Raw genomic sequence first — 19,439 nt, forward strand, 5'->3', positions numbered from 1 at the left:
ACCAGGATAGCACACGGATGTAACGCATTACGCTTTGAAATGCATAATATACAATGTGCATGTACAACTATTGATACAACTGTAGGCCTACACACAACATCATTTCTAGAGCATAATGTAATTGAAAAGGGCCCTACCATGACAGTCTTCAAAGGTGATGACCATGCTCTTGCCCTTTGTAACCCAAATCTGGGACCTGATAGCCCCTCCTTTGCTCCTCCTGCTGGAGAAGTAGAGATTCAGGGCCTCCTCCACCCCTCCTTTGATTTGGCTCATGTCCCCCTGGACAAGTACAGAGTCTGTCAGCTCTAAACGGCAAGCCCCAATCTCCATGCCCTGGAACTTCTTTGACAAGCATTTCCTAAGGAAGGACTTTATGTCTGTGGAACATGGATAGTTAGATTGATAGTTAGATTAGTGTTGTATTTCGCTGTTTGGTCATGCAACTTAATTGAATGGTGTAATAGTGATATGGCGTATACATATTTGTGATGTATCTGTGGACCCACCAATGTCCTGTTTGAAGGTGACCACTACTCTTTCTCCATCGTCAAGGGTCTCCCAGACATGTTCAGTGCCTTGGCTGCAGCTGCCGATGTATAGAGAGACAATGTCGCACTTGCAGGTCTCGTTGAACCCAGTCAGGATGAAGCGTCTTTTGTCCAGTTTCCCTTCCACAGCAGTCTCATTGTACACCTGCACAGAAATGCCATACTGATGCTCCTTCTTGGCAAGGACTTTCTCTGCATCTGAGAGGAGGTAGTAGGTACAGTATTTATTGGTGGGTATGAATGATCAAGCAGACTCAAGAAATTCACTCATGTAATGTTCACTTGATGATATAAGTAGATGACATGTCACAATGTCATCACGTCACAATGTCATCACATGTCACAGTGTCACAATGTCAATGTCATCACATGTAACAATGTAAATTATCTGAGATACAAAGACTCACTGAAAAAAAATCAACATATACTTGTTTCAAATAGCAGCTATTGTGTTCTAGTGACTGAGAAGGAATCATTTCCTTATGAGCATAGTTGATCTAATTAGTGCTTATCCTGACAGGTACAAAGTTGAACTGTCCACTGAAAGCAATACAAGTGGTTAACAACTCCCACATACAGTAAATCCACAATATAATATTCACTTGAAGAAAGAACATGTTAATTAGATGAGTCTATGGAAAACACTCCTTACCTGACTGACAGGACAGTTTAAGGACCCAGCTATTCTTTCCATGTCTTGTAATGCTGACCTCTCCTTCTTCTGAAGCAAACTGCTCAAAATACAAGTTAAGGAGCTCCTTTTCACATTCCTTGGTGGTTCTGACAAGTAGTAATTTTATGTCATCATCCGTCACTGAATCTGAAAAATAAACAGACACACAGAATGAACATTACTGTGATTTCCCTATTGATTTAATATCTTATTAAAGATATGTCAATATTTAACTTTTTGATTTTTTTCCCCCCACAGCGGTTTAGATGGTACAATTATTCTCTACACCATGCTAGTTTATTTTGTCACATAAACTGAAATTAGGAAAACGATTAGAGTTTTAGCAACCAGGAAATTGCGGAGCGAATTCTGCATAGTGCAACTTTAAGTATATTTATGAATATGAGTCTTACCCGCTAGACTCTCTGACACTGGCTGATACATCACAGACAAAGACAGAGAGAAAACACATTAGTAGGTCCAAATGATGTAATGCTGTAATGCTGTATATTGCCAACTCTAACTTGATACAATATAAGCAACACATAAAGAATTACCTTCTCTTCAACGTTAGGTGAAGACTTTCCTAGAGAAGTCAGTTTGTCTTTTGTAGGGCGAGGGAAGACTGGTGGTTTAACTTTCTTCACTTCTGTTTCACCGCCATCTTCCTTCAGTTTCACTTGAAGCTCAACCACCCCAAAAGGGATTTTGAAATCAATTTTATGGCATTTTCTAGCCAACACTTTCTGCAGAGCTGAGGAGGAATTGACAGACCATCATTACATACTTATCTTACAAAGACTTATGTGGCTCCTAAGACACAGGTTACATTACTGAACTAAATTCATTTTGTATTTGGAGCTCTATACCCACCGGGTACACACGTCAATTCAACGTCTATTTCACGTTGATTCAACGTAACTTCATTGAAATGACGTGGAAACAACATTGATTCAACCAGTGTGTGCCCAGTGGCATAGTTTCTAACACCATTATCACCATTCAGCACAGCCTACTCACAAGGCTCAGTGTTATATGGCCTATTTATACAACAAATGGGTCTAATCCTGAATGCTGATTGGTTAAAACCGTATTCCAGCCGGTGTCTATTCCACAAGTTAACACCAGCTAAATGTGACGTTAAAATGCCTATTTACTCTGTTCCATCTGACTGGGCAATCCAATGTCTCAACCCAGCCAGGCAATTTATAAACTCCACTATAAAAAGCATCTAGACATTATCTCACATTTCTTTTAGACTAACATTTAGTTTTCAACAGCGGAGATTTGTATAAACCTTGATGTCGGTCTACGACATTTGAAACATTGTTTCAATATTTAAATTAGATCTCCAGCTGTCATATAGTAATATAGTAACGTGTCGCGAGTCGGGACGAGACAGACAKGCAGGCAGTGTTTCTCAGCCAGTCGAAATTATGAATCAGCTGGCATAATTTTTATGGATATATACAAAGAAATGTCAATTGAAAAAAGGTCAAGTGAAACAAAGTGCAGCTAGTTTGCAGTCTTTCAAGCTACAGTTAGAAGTGATTGTTTTAGCTGTGTTGTTGGCTAGCTCCTCTGAACAACAGTGTCCTGAAGAGTGAGCACGTTTTCTATGCAAGGCGAAATCGCGCCTCATTAGCTCATTGTTATGGATGTATCCAAATAAATGTCATTAGAAAACAGCTTAAACTAATGCAAATGCAGCTACTTTGTTGTTATTCTGGCTAGAAAGGGATAAGAACGTTGGCAGCCATTATGGAAATGGGACATTTAGAACGAACGACTGGGTCGCATCCATAGATACAGAACAAAATCACTGAATGACTGGGTCACGCCTATGGCAACCAAACCGATAGAACAAACAACCAGCCGGCTTGGGTAGCAACCCTAGATTTGTGTCGGGACTATATCTTGTGGAAGGAAGAAATAGTATGAATAAATTCATCCAAATAAGGTTTTTAATTTAAATAAGTCAATCATTATTTCAATATGTTGGTAACCCGTTGTGTAAAAGTGATACTGTCCTCGAAAATGGTGTTTGGAGAATATATTGGCACGGTTTGCCAGCCCTCGATTTCGTCTCGGGCCTAACAACACCCGTGCCAATATATCCTCCAAACACCGGCTTCTCAGGCATTATCACTTAAATACCATGCTAAGAGCTGTTCTTAAGCACGACGAAACTCGGATTGCTTGGATACAGCCCTTAGCCGTGGTATATTGACCATATACCACAAACCCCGGACGTGCCTTATTGCTATTATAAACTGGTTACAAACATAATTAGAACATAAAAAATATGTTTTGTCATACCCCTGGTATATGGTCTCATACAGTGGTGTAAAGTACTTAAGTAAAAATACTTTAAGGTACTACTTAAGTTGTTTTTTGGAGGTATCTGTATTTTACTTTACTATTTCTATTTTTGACAACTTTTACTTCACTACATTCCTAATTAAAATAATGTACTTTTTACTCCATACATTTTGCCTGACACCCAAAAGTACTCGTTACATTATGAATGCTTAGCATGACAGGAAAATGATCCAATTCACACAAGAGAACAACCCTGGTCATCCCTACTGCCTCTGATCTGTCCGACTCACTTAACACGTGCTTCGTTTGTAAATTGTCTGAGTGTTGGAGCGTGCCCCTATCTATCCGTAAAAWWWWTWAAAAATAAGAAAATGGTGCTTCTGGTTTTCTTAATATAAGGACATTGAAATAATTCATAACTTTACTTTTGTACTTAATTATAAACTGGGTGGTTTGAGCACTGAATACTGATTGGCTGAAGGCCGTGGTATATCAGACCATATACCACGGATATGACAAAACATTTATTTTTACTGCTCTTATTACGTTGGTAACGAATTTATAATAGCAATAAGGCACCTCGGGGGTTTGTGATATATGGCCAATATACCACAGCACTGCGCGTTGCGTCGTGTTTAAGAGCAGCTCTTACCCGTGGTATATTGGACATTTACCACACCTCCTCGGGCCTTATTGCKTAAATAGACCTTTATGGATGTGTGTTTATTCATAGGCCTAAATATTTTGTATTAGGACAAATTGGAATAATTACCTGCATCTTCATGGTAAACGAGCAAAGCCTTCCTCTTGTCCCCGGGATAGTCTTGAATTTGTAATGTCTCTCCTCCAGACTTTCTTTTGTTTTTAAAGTGCAAATCCAACTTGGGTCTGATTTTGTCTATGTCGTCTGGCAGACCCTCCAATACCAGCGTTTTTTCAGTCATTATGTTCAGACAGTTGTCGTACTGTCCTACTTCGATTGAAGCAGCATATTTGTATGTGTCAATTCTTTCAGCAACTTCGATTTCCTGTTGTAAAACACATATTTTGTTTCCGGTTATTATGGAAAATCACTTGCTATTACATTGCGTTGCTCTCTGTAGTAACTTTCACTTTTGATTTCGACCCCATGTGACTTCGAGGAACTTGAGTAGGTTACAAAAGGTAATCAATTCGTCGTGATATTTGACTGTAGGAAACCTTACAAAAGGTAATCAATTCGTCGTGATATTTGACTGTAGGAAACCGTATCAGTCCGTATTTTCTCAAGCCGATTCGGTAAGTTAACATTACTTGCAACTGACCATGAATGAATCTGTCATATAAAACGTAACATGATCGCAATAATAATTGTTAGACTTTTACGCAGATAATGGGTGACTCTGACGCCGCCAAGCCGCTTGTGAATGGAAAGGTAGCGTAAATTCATGTAGGCCAATTGGACAGTAATTTCCATTGACTATTCTTTTTTCCGAAATACATTACATCTCTTTTTATAAATAGATGGATAACGTCGACGATGAAGAACATAAACTGTCTGTAGCTAAGGAAGAGCTGAAACWATTGACGGTAGGCCTGTTTGCAGAGTTTAGCTATTAATCTGTCAAATTAATGTTTTTTACATAAATATTTATTTCCTATTATTATGCAGAAACAACTTGAGAAGGCAGAGGACGAAAAATCTAGGCTGCAGTTGGCAAAACTGAGCGCAGAAGATTCAAAGAAAGAGGCTTCAAAAGATTTGATAGCCCTTCAACAACAGGGGGAGCGACGTCAGGAGGAGTTCTCTCAAACTGTGAAAGGGATACAGGTAGTCACTTACCTGCCCGTGGCTGAACGCCTTTTAAAATAACATTCACTCAATGCATATTTATATTACATTTACTACTGTAGTTTTATCTGTATAGTCACCCAGATAGATATTGATGCTGTGGTGGATGATTCAAATATGTTTTTCAAATGTAACCACATGCATGGTATTGTTACACAGAATGATATCTCGATGCTTGAGAATGGTAACAAAGATCTGATGGAGAAACTGAAGAAAAGCCAGGCTAAGCTACAGGCTAAGAAGACAGAGTCTGCTACACTTCAGCAGAAGTTTAAGGTAGGTAATGTAACAACAGATGTTAAATATGAAATTCTAATATTTTGAGAGGACTAAAAAGAAAGCAATTCTGGCATGGACAACACTCACACTCTACTGCTGGTTCCAGATCCATGTCCAGATCCCTGAAAAGAAGGTGAAGTTCACCCGTAAGGAGGAGGACAGCGATGACAGCGGTCAACACATCAAGGGGGTGTTCACCATTGCCCAGAGACCATCAGTGCTCCTGAAGGGGGGGCAGGCTCTCATCACTTTTGAGGAGGAGAAAGGTACAGGATGTCCATCTTTGTGGCTTCATAAAGACAGTGCACATTCATCTACATAACTCATCATTATGTTGAATGCGAGTCATTATGTTGAATGTGAGTCATTATCTTGAATGTGTTATATTGGGATTCTCCTTCCCTCTCTCTCAGTGGCTGCCCAGATCCTGAAGATGGCCAAGTGTACTGTGTCCTGTGATAAAGACAAGGTGCATGTGAAGCCCAAAAGCCTTACACTGGACCCCTTTGTCAAGTTTGAGGTACACCATTTTACACAATGAATGTGTCAAGTTAAATTAAGTACCTTGAAAACGTTAAAGATAACCGCCTCCAGCCGATAATGATTTAGTTTACTATGGAGTCTGTTTTCTAGAATAGAGTCATCTTATTTACTGCAAAGTGTAAAGGTGTGTTCCAATCAACTTTCAGTAAGGAATTAGGGATTCTTTCAAGAAAACTATACCATTCAATTGATACAATGGTGTCTATAATGGCTTGTATTGTTGATGATTCACTGCATTGCTATTGCCCAGGTGACACACCTGTAACCAAGTTATGTGGCTGTTGCTGTGCAGATACACCTTGATGTCTCCACAAAGACACTCAGCTACTCCAATGTCCCGTTCCCCCTGTCAGAGGAACGAATGAGAGACCGCCTGGAGATCAGCTTCTCCAAGCCCAGTCGAGGGGGAGGAGAGGTGCAGAGGGTGGACTATGACAAGCACACTGGGAAAGGACAAATCACCTTCCTCAACACTGGAGGTACAGTGCATCTATTGTGTGTGTTTGTTTGCCAGTGTCAGAACATTATTTGTTTCATTGGAAAGTGCCGTATTCAATATGTTTAATCAGAGAAGAGTTCATATTTTAAATACTTGTGTCTACGTTTCTAGTTGCAGAGAGGCTGGCCCTGAAAAGGAAGTACAGCGTGGATATGGACCGTGAGGTGAATGTGAATGTTGACCTTGTTTACAACTACACGCTGAAGAAGTTTCAGGTGAGATTCAAAGATTAAAACAGTCGTTCATCTTTTCTCTGTCATTTGTTTACATACAGTATGCCCTTCCTAAGCATTGTCCTGTTGTGACTTTCCAATCAGATCAAAGCTGTCTGGACTTTGCCATGACAGATTCAAATATGTTGGGTTTTCCAAGTCAGGAGCCACAGCTTGCTGTATTAGGTTATATAGTTTCTACTAGAGCTGGGACGATAAACCAAAATGATCAACACATTTCTCTAGCCTATACTAGAGAAATGTGAAATTTGAAATGAAATAAGTTTTCTAATATGGGGGATTGTTAAATGGGACAAACTAGTAGTAGTAGTAAACTCAGCAAAAAAAGAAACGTCCTCACTGTCAACTGCGTTTATTGTCAGCAAACTTAACATGTGTAAATATTTGTCCGAACATAACAAGGTTCAACAACTGAGACATAAACTGAACAAGTTCCACAGACATGTGACTAACAGAAATGGAATAATGTGTACCTGAACAAAGGGTGTAGCCACCAGCTGCATTAAGTACTGCAGTGCATCTCCTCCTCATGGACTGCACCAGATTTGCCAGTTCTTGCTGTGAGATGTTACCCCACTCTTCCACCAAGGCACCTGTAAGTTCCTGGACATTTCTAGGGGGAATGGCCCTAGCCCTCACCCTCTGATCCAACAAGTCCCAGACGTGCTCAATGGGATTGAGATCCGGGCTCTTCGCTGGCCATGGCAGAACACTGACATTCATGTCTTGCAGGAAATCATGCACAGAACGAGCAGTATGGCTGGTGGCATTGTCATGCTGGAGGGTCATGTCAGGATAACCTTGCAGGAAGGGTACCACATGAGGGAGGAGGATGTCTTCCCTGTAACACACATCGTTGAGATTGCCTGCAATGACAAGCTCAGTCCGATGAATCTGTGACACACCACCCCAGTCCATGATTGACACTCCACCTCCAAATCTATCCCGCTCCAGAGTACAGGCCTCGGTGTAACGCTTATTCCTTCGACGATAAACACGAATCCGACCATCATCCCTGGTGTGACAAAACCGTGACTCGTCAGAGAAGATAACTTTTTGCCAGTCCTGTCTGGTCCAGCGACGGTGGGTTGCCGTTGTTGCCGGTGATGTCTGGTGAAGACCTGCCTTACAACAGGCCTACAAGCCCTCAGTCCAGCCTCTCTCAGCCTATTGCAGAGAGTCTGAGCACTGATGGAGGGATTGTGCGTTCCTGGTGTAACTCAGGCAGTTGTTGTTGCCATCCTGTACCTGTCCCGCAGGTGTGATTTCCGGATGTACCGATCCTGTGCAGGTGTTGTTACACGTGGTCTGCCACTGCGAGGACAATCAGCTGTCCGTCCTGTCTCCCTGTAGCGCTGTCTTAGGTGTCTCACAGTACGGACATTGCAATTTATTGCCCTGGCCACTTTTGCAGTCCTCATGCCTCCTTGCAGCATGCCTAAGGCAAGTTCACACAGATGAGCAGGGACCCTGGGCATCTTCTTTTGGTGTTTTTCAGAGTCAGTAGAAAGGCCTCTTTAGTGTCCTACATTTTCATAACTATGTCCTTAATTGCCTACCGTCTGTAAGCTGTTAGTGTCTTAACGACCGTTCCACAGGTGCATGTTCATGAATTGTTTATGGTTCATTGAACAAGCATGGGAAACAGCGTTTAAACCCTTTACAATGAAGATCTGTGAAGTTATTTGGATTTTTACGAATTATCTTTGAAAGACAGGGTCCTGAAAAAGGGACATTACTTTTTTTGCTGAGTTTTTAAAGGATAATAAACACAAACTGTAGTTCATTGTTATAAACATATCGTTCTATTTATAGTTATCAGATCAACTCAGGCAATTTATCGCAATATGGATTTTTGTCCATATCACCTAGCTCTGGTCTCTACTGGAGCAGAACTTTGACATGTGCCTATGTGGTATTCTTGTGACAGACTGCTAACATATGTGTTCACAAATGAACAGGATGGTTCTTTACCAACGTTTTTCTGCTGTCTTGTTTCAGATGTTATGTGTAGAGTTGACTGACACATGCATATCAACTGTGAGTGTTTTACTTTAACCTTTGTTGCAGACGTTCTGCGGCACTCCGAAGCGCACCATCCTCCTGTACGGGATTGCAGACTTCCAGGATGAGGAGGACCTGCAGGATCACCTGGAGATTCACTTCCAGAAGCCCAGTAACTATGGAGGGGAGGTGGAGTGCATCAAGTATGTCTCCGGGGGCAACGAGGTCAAGGCCTTCTTCACTGAGGACGTGGCTGAGATGGAGGCTTAACATTAACGGCCATCCTCTTACGATACATCTATGCTCATGTTTCTCAGTACTTAGTTGGTACCACATGAATGAACCTTAGTGATGATGTATTCATCCGCATTTACCATAATCTATACCCCACTGACATGCAGCACTATATTATACCAAAACTGATCTGTAAGTCTTGTGAAATTAGTCATGTCAACTTTGTATACTGATAAAGTTTAACAAGGCCAAAAACATGCATGATAATGCCTTGTGCTGTGCCTTATGTTTAGAATAATATTGATTAGTAGGATCTTTATAGTTATATAGTCAAACACTATTAGAAGGGGACAAATGAAAATGCACAGTAGTTGTTTACATCTAGAGATACTATGGCTATTTCTCTGTCAGGCATCTTTGTGATATGATTAAAGGTGTTTTTTGCTCAAACTTCAAATCATGGGTTTTTAAATCGGTCATCATGACCTGAATCATGAATTTACTGTATGGATAATCCCATTGATCGTGGTATTTGAGTACCCACCTACTTAATTTCACCCCATTAAAATGCATCTAATGCATATCACATTGTATTGTTTTATTAAACACCTGTATGCTTTCTGACCACAGTGTTTAAATATAGGCCTGAATACACACCATTCAAATATTGATAACAGCGCAGGTGATAACAATCTGTGCTGAACAAAAATATAAACGCAACATGCAACAATTTCAAAGATTTTACTGAGTTAACAGTGCATATAAGGAAATCAGTCAATTGAAATACATTCATTGTGCACTAATCTATGGATTTCACATGACTGGTCAGGGGTGCAGCCATTGGTGGGTCCACTGTGGAGCAAGGCCCAGCCAATCAAAATGCATTTTTCTCCACAAAATGGCTTTATTACAGACAGAAATAGTCCTCAGTTTCATTAGCTGTCTGGTCTCAGACAATCCTGCAGGTGAAGAAGCTGGATGTGGAGGTTCTGGGCTGGTGTGGTTACACGTGGTCTGCGGTTGCGAGTCCGGTTGGACGCACTGCCAAATTCTCGTTAACGACATTGGAGGCTGCTTATGATATATAAATTAGCATTCAATTCTCTGACAACAACTCTGGTGGACATTCCTGCAGTCAGCATGCCAATTGCACGCTCCCTCAAAACTTGAGACATCTGTGACATTATGTTGTGTGACAAAACTGCACATTTTAGAGTAGCCTTTTATTGCACGTGTAATGATCATGCTGCTTAATTAGCTTCTTAACATGCCACTCCTGTCAGGTGGAAGGATTATCTTGGCAAAATGAGAAATGCTCACTAACAGGGATGTAAACAAATTTGCTCAAAATAGTATTTTTGTGCTTATGGACAATTTCTGGGATCTTTTATTTCAGCTCATGAAACATGAGAGGAGCACTTTCCATGTTGTGTTGATATTTCTGTTCAGTGTACAACTCAACTGTAAACAAAGACTGCTGAAGGCCACTAGATGGCAGTGCTTTATCATTATTCCCAACTTAATCAAGTACTCCCACACACCTAGCAATTTGGTTACGCATCATAAACTTGACTTGAATGGTAATCAGGTAATTAAGCTATTTGTTACGTCAGTGTAGAGGGGGCTACAAACACCCCATAATGCTGATCAATTGATAGGAAATGCAGTGCAAAGCACAGTTCTCTAGCTATAATTCCATAAAATACATTGTGTGGCACACTTTTCCCTACATAGTGGAGAAATTTTGACCAGAGCCCTATATAGTGCCATTTTGGACACACAAAGTCTCTATTATGGACTCATAAACCACACGGAAGGGTCGTTTCATAATTGAAAACCCTTGCCTCCAATCACAGCATGCCATGTCATAAGTCCGGAAGGCTATAATATTTATTGATTCGCCCTGACTTAACCCTTACTGTAAATCAATACCAGACATGGGTATTAAAGCAGACAGACAAAGTTTGTACAGTATAGTCTCTAGCTACAAACTGACTGCATGTTACATGGGCCTTTTGAATACTGCAATACAGAAGTTGTTTAGCGTTCCTCCATGGTTCRTGGTATAGATATGTTCTGAATTCCCCAAGTCTATGACAAGGAGATGGAAGGAGGATGCTGTGCTTTGTGGTAGACACACTCTCTATTGATCTCTATGATCCACTAGAAAGCAGGTTTAAGGGTGCCTGTTTTCTACCTGGGTTCTCACAAACCTTGACAGGTGAGCACACCAAACAATTTTTGTATTATATAATTTGACCTTTATTTAACTAGGCAAGTCAGTTAAGAACAAATTCTTATTTACAATGACGGCCTACCCGGGCCAAACCCTAACGACGCTGGGCCAATTGTGCGCCGCCTTATGGGACTCCCAATCACGTCYGGTTGKGATACAGCCTGGAATCGAACCAGGGTCTGTAATAATGCCTCTAGCACTGAGATGCAGTGCCTTAGAYCGCTGCGCCACTCGGGAGCCCTGATTAAGGTGAAACTCTCTTCAAACCTAAGAAAGGTATGCATCCATGCAAAACTGAGTACCAAAACATATCACAAGCTACAGTTGCTAAGTAGCTACAGAGATGCATTTTTGGTAAAGTCACGATTAGATTGACTTCCTTATCCAAGTTTGGATGGTTTAGCTAAATGYCATTCTAGTCTATGGTAGTCCAAGCTTTCGTGTGTGCTGCTACATTGAGTTCAACACCAATGAGGACCCAAAGCAATGCCCAGTAGAACCTCAGACTCGCAAGATCTTTTGTCACTATAGTCTCCGTATATCTACCAGCCCTGGATAACTCCCTTGAGTGAGTAAATGACAATCTACAGTATGAGACATTGAGGCTGTGACCGCACCGTAAGATTACGCTTGGCAGACTGTCTTCTACTATAATTGGAAAGTGATATGGGGAGGAAAGATCCTTCGATGATTTAGCCCAGTAGGTCACCACAGGCAGGTTCCTCAGAAAGAGGGTAGAGGGACTCCCTGCCTCCCCTTGCTACAGACTAACACCAGATAATGTGATTTAACACCCCAAAAATGTACAATCATACTGGTAGTTACAGGTATGGCTATACATAACGTCAGCAGAGATTTATCAACTAACCTGGTACTGGCGATACTATCTTTGTCCTTGATTCGTGGAAACAGGAGTCTCAAAAAATCTGTGTCCAGTTGCAGTTCAAGTCTTCTCTCATTGAGACAGGTGTCTGTCCTCATGACATGCGGCACTTTGGAGTGGACCAAACTGCTGCTTCTTCTTCTTTAAATGTATATTGGCTGATCGCAACACACTGAAAGGTGGTTACAACGCCACCTACTGTACTGGAGTGTGAGGCCGGTCACGGCCTCCCTATTGATCTATTTCTCTCATCTAGCCCTGTGTTTCTGTTCACTGTTCTGGAGTGTGAATTCATTACACTTTGTGACACAAAAAGGAAGGGAATAAAAATTGCCCTACCAACTAACCCTAAACCCATTAAAACCTAACCATTGTTCCACTACTTATCTGATCCTACGCCAGGCCAGCAGCCCGGGGATGGGACACTATCGCTCAACACACCTTGTAACTCTTCTGCAGTAAAATATCGTACACCCAAGTACTTCTCTGCAGCTGCCACCACAACATCTCATTTCTGTGATTTACTTTCCATTTCTGTGGTACAGTTGATGTACCACAACACTAAGAAACCAACCTCGTGAGTCTCTTGTGAGATTGCAAATGTAGACTTCATTACCATATTGCACTTACACACTAMAGTACCTCTCATCTTCAGCAAAGCTAAAGCAAAGTAAAACACAATAATTGGCCTAAATTAAAGCAGCCGTGTGTATCCAGGACTATGCAAACAGCTGTGCAAATCAAGTTCTACAAAGGCCCTTTTMTAAACAAGTTTTATTTCTTTATTCCTTATTCCTTTATTCCTTTTGCTCTCTATTGGCGTCAGCCTACTCAAAGGGAGCCTCTTAGGACCTATACAGTTAACACACACAACTGTTTCCCCCGATACTACACATTCCTTTGTCTCATGCCCTCCTGCAGCAAGTCAAGTTGGGATGTGTCAGTTATCCCGTGAGAGCTTTTGTCCCAAACCCATTAGTGTGTTAGGTGCCAAGCTTATGGTCATGTTGCAACAGTGTGCATTGTCGGGTTGACTTTGTCGGGTAAAGACCGGATCAAAACTCAGAATGACAGACAATGTCTTCTCTGTTTCACCACGCTCGCCACCGGGTCTCTGTCGCACCAAACGGCGGTCGTCACAGACACCAGGAATCTTCCATTTCAGTTGATCCTCCTCATCACTTAACGCCACCCCAGTTATCACTCACTTTCAATGGCGCCCTGCTCTAGAGAGCACAGCAATTCATAGTTCTTGTCCCTAGGCACGTGGTATGAAGTACGCACTCCCTCTGTACTGAAACGCAAAAAATCATCACGAGTCCACTTTGAGTTACTTTCACAAACTCAACAATCCCCAACCTCTTCTCCACCCAACCTGACACCACATATGGATCAGACAGAAGCAAAGGATCCATTCTCTCCCTAAATCTCACTCCCACTGGTCCAGAATCATCTTAGTCATCCCGAGGCTCAAACTCGGAGGTCTTCACGGCACCTGCCACCAAAGGTAATTCATCCTCACTCTCATCAGGTTAAATTTCTGWGCTACYGGAGTATTGTTGTACATGACGCCATTCTTCTTCACCACAGCGCTTCCCTCTACAGTCATCTCCTCTCCGTAATAAAAAATATACACTACCGTTCAAAAGATTGGGGTCACTTAGAAATGTCCYTGTTTTTGAAAGAAAAGCACAAACTAAACACATTCTTTGCCCGCTTTGAGGATAATACAGTGCCAGCGTCGCGGCCCGCTAACAACGACTGTGCCCTCCCCTCCTTCTCCGTGGCTGACTTGAGTAAAACATTTAAACGTGTTAACCCTCGCAAGGCTGCTGGCTCAAACGGCATCCCTAGCCTCGTCCTCAGGGCATATGCAGACCAGCTTGCTGGTGTGTTTACGGACATATTCAATCACTCCCTATCCCAGTATGTTGTCCCCACATGCTTCAAGATGGCTACCATTGTTACTGTACCCAAGAAGGCAAAGATAACTGAACTAAATGACTTCCGCCCTGTAGCACTCACTTCTGTCATCATGAAGTGCTTTGAGAGACTAGTCAAGGATCATATCACCTCCACCTTACCGGCCACCCTAGACCCACTTCAGTTTGCATACCGCCCCAACAGGTCCACAGACTATGCAATCGCCATCACACTGCACACTGCCCTATCCCATCTGGACAAAATGAATACCTATGTAAGAATGCTGTTCATCGACTACAGCTCAGCATTCAACACCATAGTACCCTCCAAGCTCATCATCAAGCTGGAGGCCCTGCCTCAAATCCGCCCTGTGCAATTGGGTCCTGGACTTCCTGAAGGGCCGCCCCTAGGTGGTGAAGGTAGGAAACAACATCTCCACTTCGCTGACCCTCAACACTGGGGCCCCACAAGGGTGCGTGCTCAGCCCCCTCCTGTACTCCCTGTTCACCCACGACTGTGTGGCCATGCACGCCTCCAACTCAATCATCAAGTTTGCAGATGACACAAAAGTAGTGGGCTTGATTACCAACAACGATGAGACAGCCTACAGGGAGGAGGTAAGGGCACTCAGAGTGTGGTGTCAGGAAAACAACCTCTCACTCAACGTCAACAAAACAAAGGAGATGATCGTGGACTTCAGCAAACAGCAGAGGGAGCACCCTCCTAACCACATCAAAGAGACAGCAGTGGAGAAGATGGAACGTTTTAAGTTCTTCGGCGTACAGATCACAGACAAACTGAAATGGTCCACCCACACAGACAGTGTGGTGAAGAAGGCACAACAGCGCCTCTTCAACATCAGGAGGCTGAAGAAATTTGGCTTATCACCCAAAAGCACTCACAAACTTCTACAGATGCACAATCGAGAGCATCTTTTCGGGCTGTATCACCGCCTGGTATGGCAACTGCCCCGCCCTCAACCACAAGGCTCTCCAGAGGGTGGTGCGGTCTGCACAACGCATCACCGGGGGCAAACTACCTGCCATCCATGACACATACAGCACCTGATGTCACWGGAAGGCCAAAAAGATCATCAAGGACATCAACCACCCGAGCCACTGCCTGTTCACACCGTTACCATCCAGAAGACGAGGTCAGTACAGGTGCATCAAAGCTGGGATGGAGAGACTGAAAAACAGCTTCTATCTCAATCATTAACTCAGAAAGACTGCTGCCTACATTGAGACCCAATCACTGGCCACTTTAAGAAATGGATCACTAGTCACTTTATACAATGCCACTCTAAATAATGCCACTTTTATAATGTTTACATATCTTACATTACTCATATCACATGTATATACTGTATTTTATACCATCTATTGCACCTTGCCGCTCGGCCATCGCTCATCCATATACTTACATGTACAGATTCTCATTCACCCCTTTAGATTTGTGTGTATTAGGTAGTTGTTGGGGAATTGTTAGATTACTCATTAGATATTACTGCACTGTCGGAACTAGAAGCACAAGCATACACTCGCATTAACATCTGCTAACCATGTGTATGTGACAAATAAAATTTGATTTGATTTGTACGCCTATGTAGATATTCCATTAAAAATCAGCCGTTTCCAGCTACAATARTCATTTACAACATTAACAATGTCTACACTGTATTTCTGATCAATTTTATGTAATTTTAAACAAGGACATTTCTAATTGATCCCAAACTTTTGAACAGTAGTGTATATATTTTAACGAAGMATTTTCTAAATTCAAAACGGAGCCCCTGYAACTGCACAGACATTTTGAGACTCCTGTTTCCACAAACTGAAGACGAAGATAGTATCACCAATACCAGGTTAGTTGAAAAATATCAGCCAACGTTTTGTATAGCCACACCTGTAACTACCAGTATAATGGTAAATATTTGTGGGGTTAAATCACACTATCGGGTGTTACAGTCTGTAGCTATGCCTCCCTCTGGCTCCCTCTTCTCTCCTACAGCTCCTAATTGGTTAAAATGTGTCTGCTTATTGCTATAGCCCTGCGTCCTATACAGTATGGTTCATGCTGCATGCCAGTGTTAGTGAGTTAATGTCACAGTAGATGCATTTTTCCAAATCTCCCTAAGTGATATCTTGGAGGATAGGAAGGATGAATCTCTCCAGGTGATATCTTGGAGGATAGGAAGGATGTAATCTTCCAGGTGATATCTTGGAGGACAGGCAGGATGTAATCTCTCCAGGTGATATCTTGGAGGACAGGCAGGATGTAATCTCTCCAGGTGATATCTTGGAGGATAGGAAGGATGTAATCTCTCCAGGTGATATCTTGGAGGACAGGAAGGATGTAATCTCTCCAGGTAGATTCTTGGAGGATAGGAAGGATGTAATCTTCCAGGTGATATCTTGGAGGATAGGAAGGATGTAGTCTCTCCAGGTGATATCTTGGAAGTAGGAAGGATGTAATCTCTCCAGGTGATATCTTGGAGGATAGGAAGGATGTAATCTCTCCAGGTGATATATTGGAGGACAGGAAGGATGTAATCTCTCCAGGTGATATCTTGGAAGATAGGAAGGATATAATCTCTCCAGGTGATATCTTGGAAGATAGGAAGGATATAATCTCTCCGGTGATATCTTGGAAGACCAGGAAGGATATAAGTCTCCTGGTGATATCTTGGAAGATAGGATGAGTGTAGCCTGACTCTTATTCCCCAGAGTGACATTTTTATTATTCTCTTTTCCCACGTTTTTCCCATTAGACCGCTTAACAAACATATTAGGTGGTGGTGTGTTTGATGCTCTTCAGTTGAATTTAAGAGAGATTTTCACTGTGACAGGGTAAGAGAGAGGCTGAAAAGAGTGTAAAACAGGAGGAGAAATTGAGGAGAGAGCGGTAGAAAGATAGTGACATAATTGAAGTGCTTCCAAACAACCCATCATCACCCCTGATTCGATTTCCCGTGTTTGAGTTGTAAGGGATATTCCTCATTAAAATGTTTGTTGGCGCCCGTCGCTGTTCCCACTTCATTCATTTTGCCAAGACACAAGCCGCTGGCACCCTGAATGGAACAAAAATAAGCCAAACAAATTTCCTGCCGTTAATTATTTAACCTTCACTCAAAAGGGATGAATGCCTCCCCATAGTGAATAATGCATGACTGAGTGGTCTGCTGGGCCAATTCAGCTGGCCCGGCCCGCTGATACAAAACCAGTTACTGGCCAATTTGATGCATATTGCTTTGGGGTCCGGGGACTGATGAGGATCAGAAAACAGGATTAAACCAGATCTACTGCTCCACCAGTGTCATGGCAACATATTGGCCGCCCTAAGATAGGGATCTGATCTAGCTCCCTCGGCTCAGACTGTCTTGTTCTTTACCTTCCAAATGAGCTGACGGATGCAGGGAGAATGGGCGAGTGACTGAGGGGGGAGAAGGGGGCCCGCTCTAAGATGTCGGAGCAGTGCACTCTGGGAGTATGGCAGACGGGTGTGATTGAATGACTAGAGAACCCCAACGTGCTGGGGTCAGCTTCTAACTCCTCTTAGGTCACAGACAGTGGTTTAACTGAACATCAGATCATGGATTTATGATCCTTTGCAAGTCAGTCACCACACTGGACACAGGAGTAGGACTCCTCTTAACGACAGACGGTGACAGAGGACTAACAACCCCGACCTTCACAGAGCTCTAGGTGACATCCATCCCTCTGTGACAACACTCACATTCATCCATTCCATATCCATCTTCTCTGTCTCATTTGTCTGGCTCTGTGTCACATTGTGTGCAGACTATTCATTTCAGTGACATACCTACTGGTAGGTGAACAAACAGAGGAGAGAAAGCTCCAAATAACAATTGACAAACATAAGCAGTGTGTATCTGCGACACACTAAAGACTGAAGTGTCATCTGATAAATGTACCGTGAATCTATTAATCCTATCTGGTAAAACTTTTCCCCTTTGAAAATGTTGAGAGACAAGGTTGCCATAGAAACAAGCTATACAGAATGTGGGGGAGAGGGTTGGGGGTGGAATACTTTACACTTCAATACCTTTTAAGGAGCGCAACAACAAAGATGACAATTTATGCATACAAGTGCTCTAACCAGGTCTCTTCTTCCTTCCCTCTCTCTCTATTATTGCTCTCTGGGTTCTGTTCATTAATCATAAGGCCTTTAATACACATCTGTCCATCTGTGTTATGTCCATATCACAGGACCAAGGCTACGGTCAGACTAATAGGAAGAGCCCAGTTTAGATAGCAGTCTCTCTCTGTCTCTCGCTYTCTCTCGCTCTCTCTCTTCCTCTCTCTTTCTGTATAGATCGATTCCACGCCAGCGTAGGTGGAAAATATTTTAGCTGTCTGAGATTGTTCTGGCAATTCTCACGTAAACTTCATTGAGAGTAAGAATGTTTGACATGCTTTTTACATTTGTATCACATACCATTTTTGAGAAAGTCGTGATGAAAGTGGCCATTTTAGGCCCTTTTTAGACCTATACCTTAGGGTAAGACCCTATATGATCTGTGAAACATACATGATACGGACATCTTGGAGTCATTATATTCCTTATAGTGTGCTCTCAAATATGGAGTATGTCTAGATTCCAAAATATTATTTCTATGTGAGAATGGCCAGAACAATCTGAGATACCAAAAATMTTTTCTTTCTACGCTGGCGTGGAATCGCCCTGTATCTCCATCTCTCGCTTCATCTTTCTCTTTTTTCTCTGTCCCTCTATCTATTCCTCTCTCTTTTCATCTTTCTACTCTTTCAATCACTTTTGCTTTTCTCTATTCTCTCACATCTTCTCTCGGCACTTCACTGTCAGGGCTCATACAAATCTGGGAGGCTCTCATACTGCTGTTCTGGTTGGATCCTCTTAGGAACCACTGTGATCTAGGAAAACAAACAGAAAGAAATGATATCTTTAAAGAGGACTTGAGAGAGGAGACATATTACATATCTATCCCTCTTCGAGTCTTCTTTGGTGCTCAGACATACAGCATATTGCAGTGAGAAACAACATTGACGTATGTAATACCTAGTTTCTAGGAATCTATTCTGTCCAGATATGCTATGGGGTCTTGTGCCAGGATTTTTCTGATAGTGKTAGAGGTGATGATCTCAGAGGTGATTCTTTGTTTTTGTAGATTGTGGAGGCCATAATGTCTGTATCTGGGGGAATAGCCAGAGTCAAGCCTAATATCCTCA

General features: G+C 42.2%; 2 protein-coding genes across 3 annotated transcripts in view; one reads left to right on the plus strand and one right to left on the minus strand.

Moving 5' to 3' along the window:
• Nucleotides 1–4,611, minus strand: part of LOC111959810 (protein mono-ADP-ribosyltransferase PARP14) — a 42,178-nt gene extending 37,567 nt beyond the window's left edge. The window contains exons 1-6 of the mRNA XM_023981605.2: nt 4,319–4,611; nt 1,782–1,978; nt 1,638–1,659; nt 1,204–1,371; nt 510–749; nt 138–380 (exon numbers count right to left, since the gene is read on the minus strand). Coding sequence (XP_023837373.2) covers nt 138–380; nt 510–749; nt 1,204–1,371; nt 1,638–1,659; nt 1,782–1,978; nt 4,319–4,490 — 1,042 coding nt within the window. The 5' untranslated portion in view covers nt 4,491–4,611. The remainder of the gene's footprint in view (nt 1–137; nt 381–509; nt 750–1,203; nt 1,372–1,637; nt 1,660–1,781; nt 1,979–4,318) is intronic.
• Nucleotides 4,612–4,617: 6 nt separating this feature from the next.
• LOC111959771 (N-myc (and STAT) interactor) lies at nt 4,618–9,752 on the plus strand. 2 transcript variants are annotated; one of them, XM_023981566.2, is made up of 11 exons: nt 4,618–4,710; nt 4,757–4,824; nt 4,904–4,960; nt 5,050–5,115; nt 5,198–5,356; nt 5,537–5,653; nt 5,763–5,922; nt 6,070–6,176; nt 6,492–6,678; nt 6,810–6,913; nt 9,002–9,752. In XM_023981566.2, the coding sequence occupies exons 3-11, from the start codon at nt 4,919–4,921 to the stop codon at nt 9,203–9,205; spliced, it is 1,146 nt and encodes a 381-aa protein (XP_023837334.1). In that variant the 5' UTR covers nt 4,618–4,710; nt 4,757–4,824; nt 4,904–4,918; the 3' UTR covers nt 9,206–9,752. The 2 variants fall into 2 exon arrangements, with proteins under 2 accessions (XP_023837334.1, XP_023837336.1); XM_023981568.2 differs by having other exon boundaries at nt 4,916–4,960.
• The last annotated feature ends 9,687 nt before the right edge of the window (nt 9,753–19,439 follow it).

The sequence above is a fragment of the Salvelinus sp. IW2-2015 genome, linkage group LG36, assembly GCF_002910315.2.
Source record: "Salvelinus sp. IW2-2015 linkage group LG36, ASM291031v2, whole genome shotgun sequence".
Lineage (NCBI taxonomy): Eukaryota > Metazoa > Chordata > Actinopteri > Salmoniformes > Salmonidae > Salvelinus > Salvelinus sp. IW2-2015.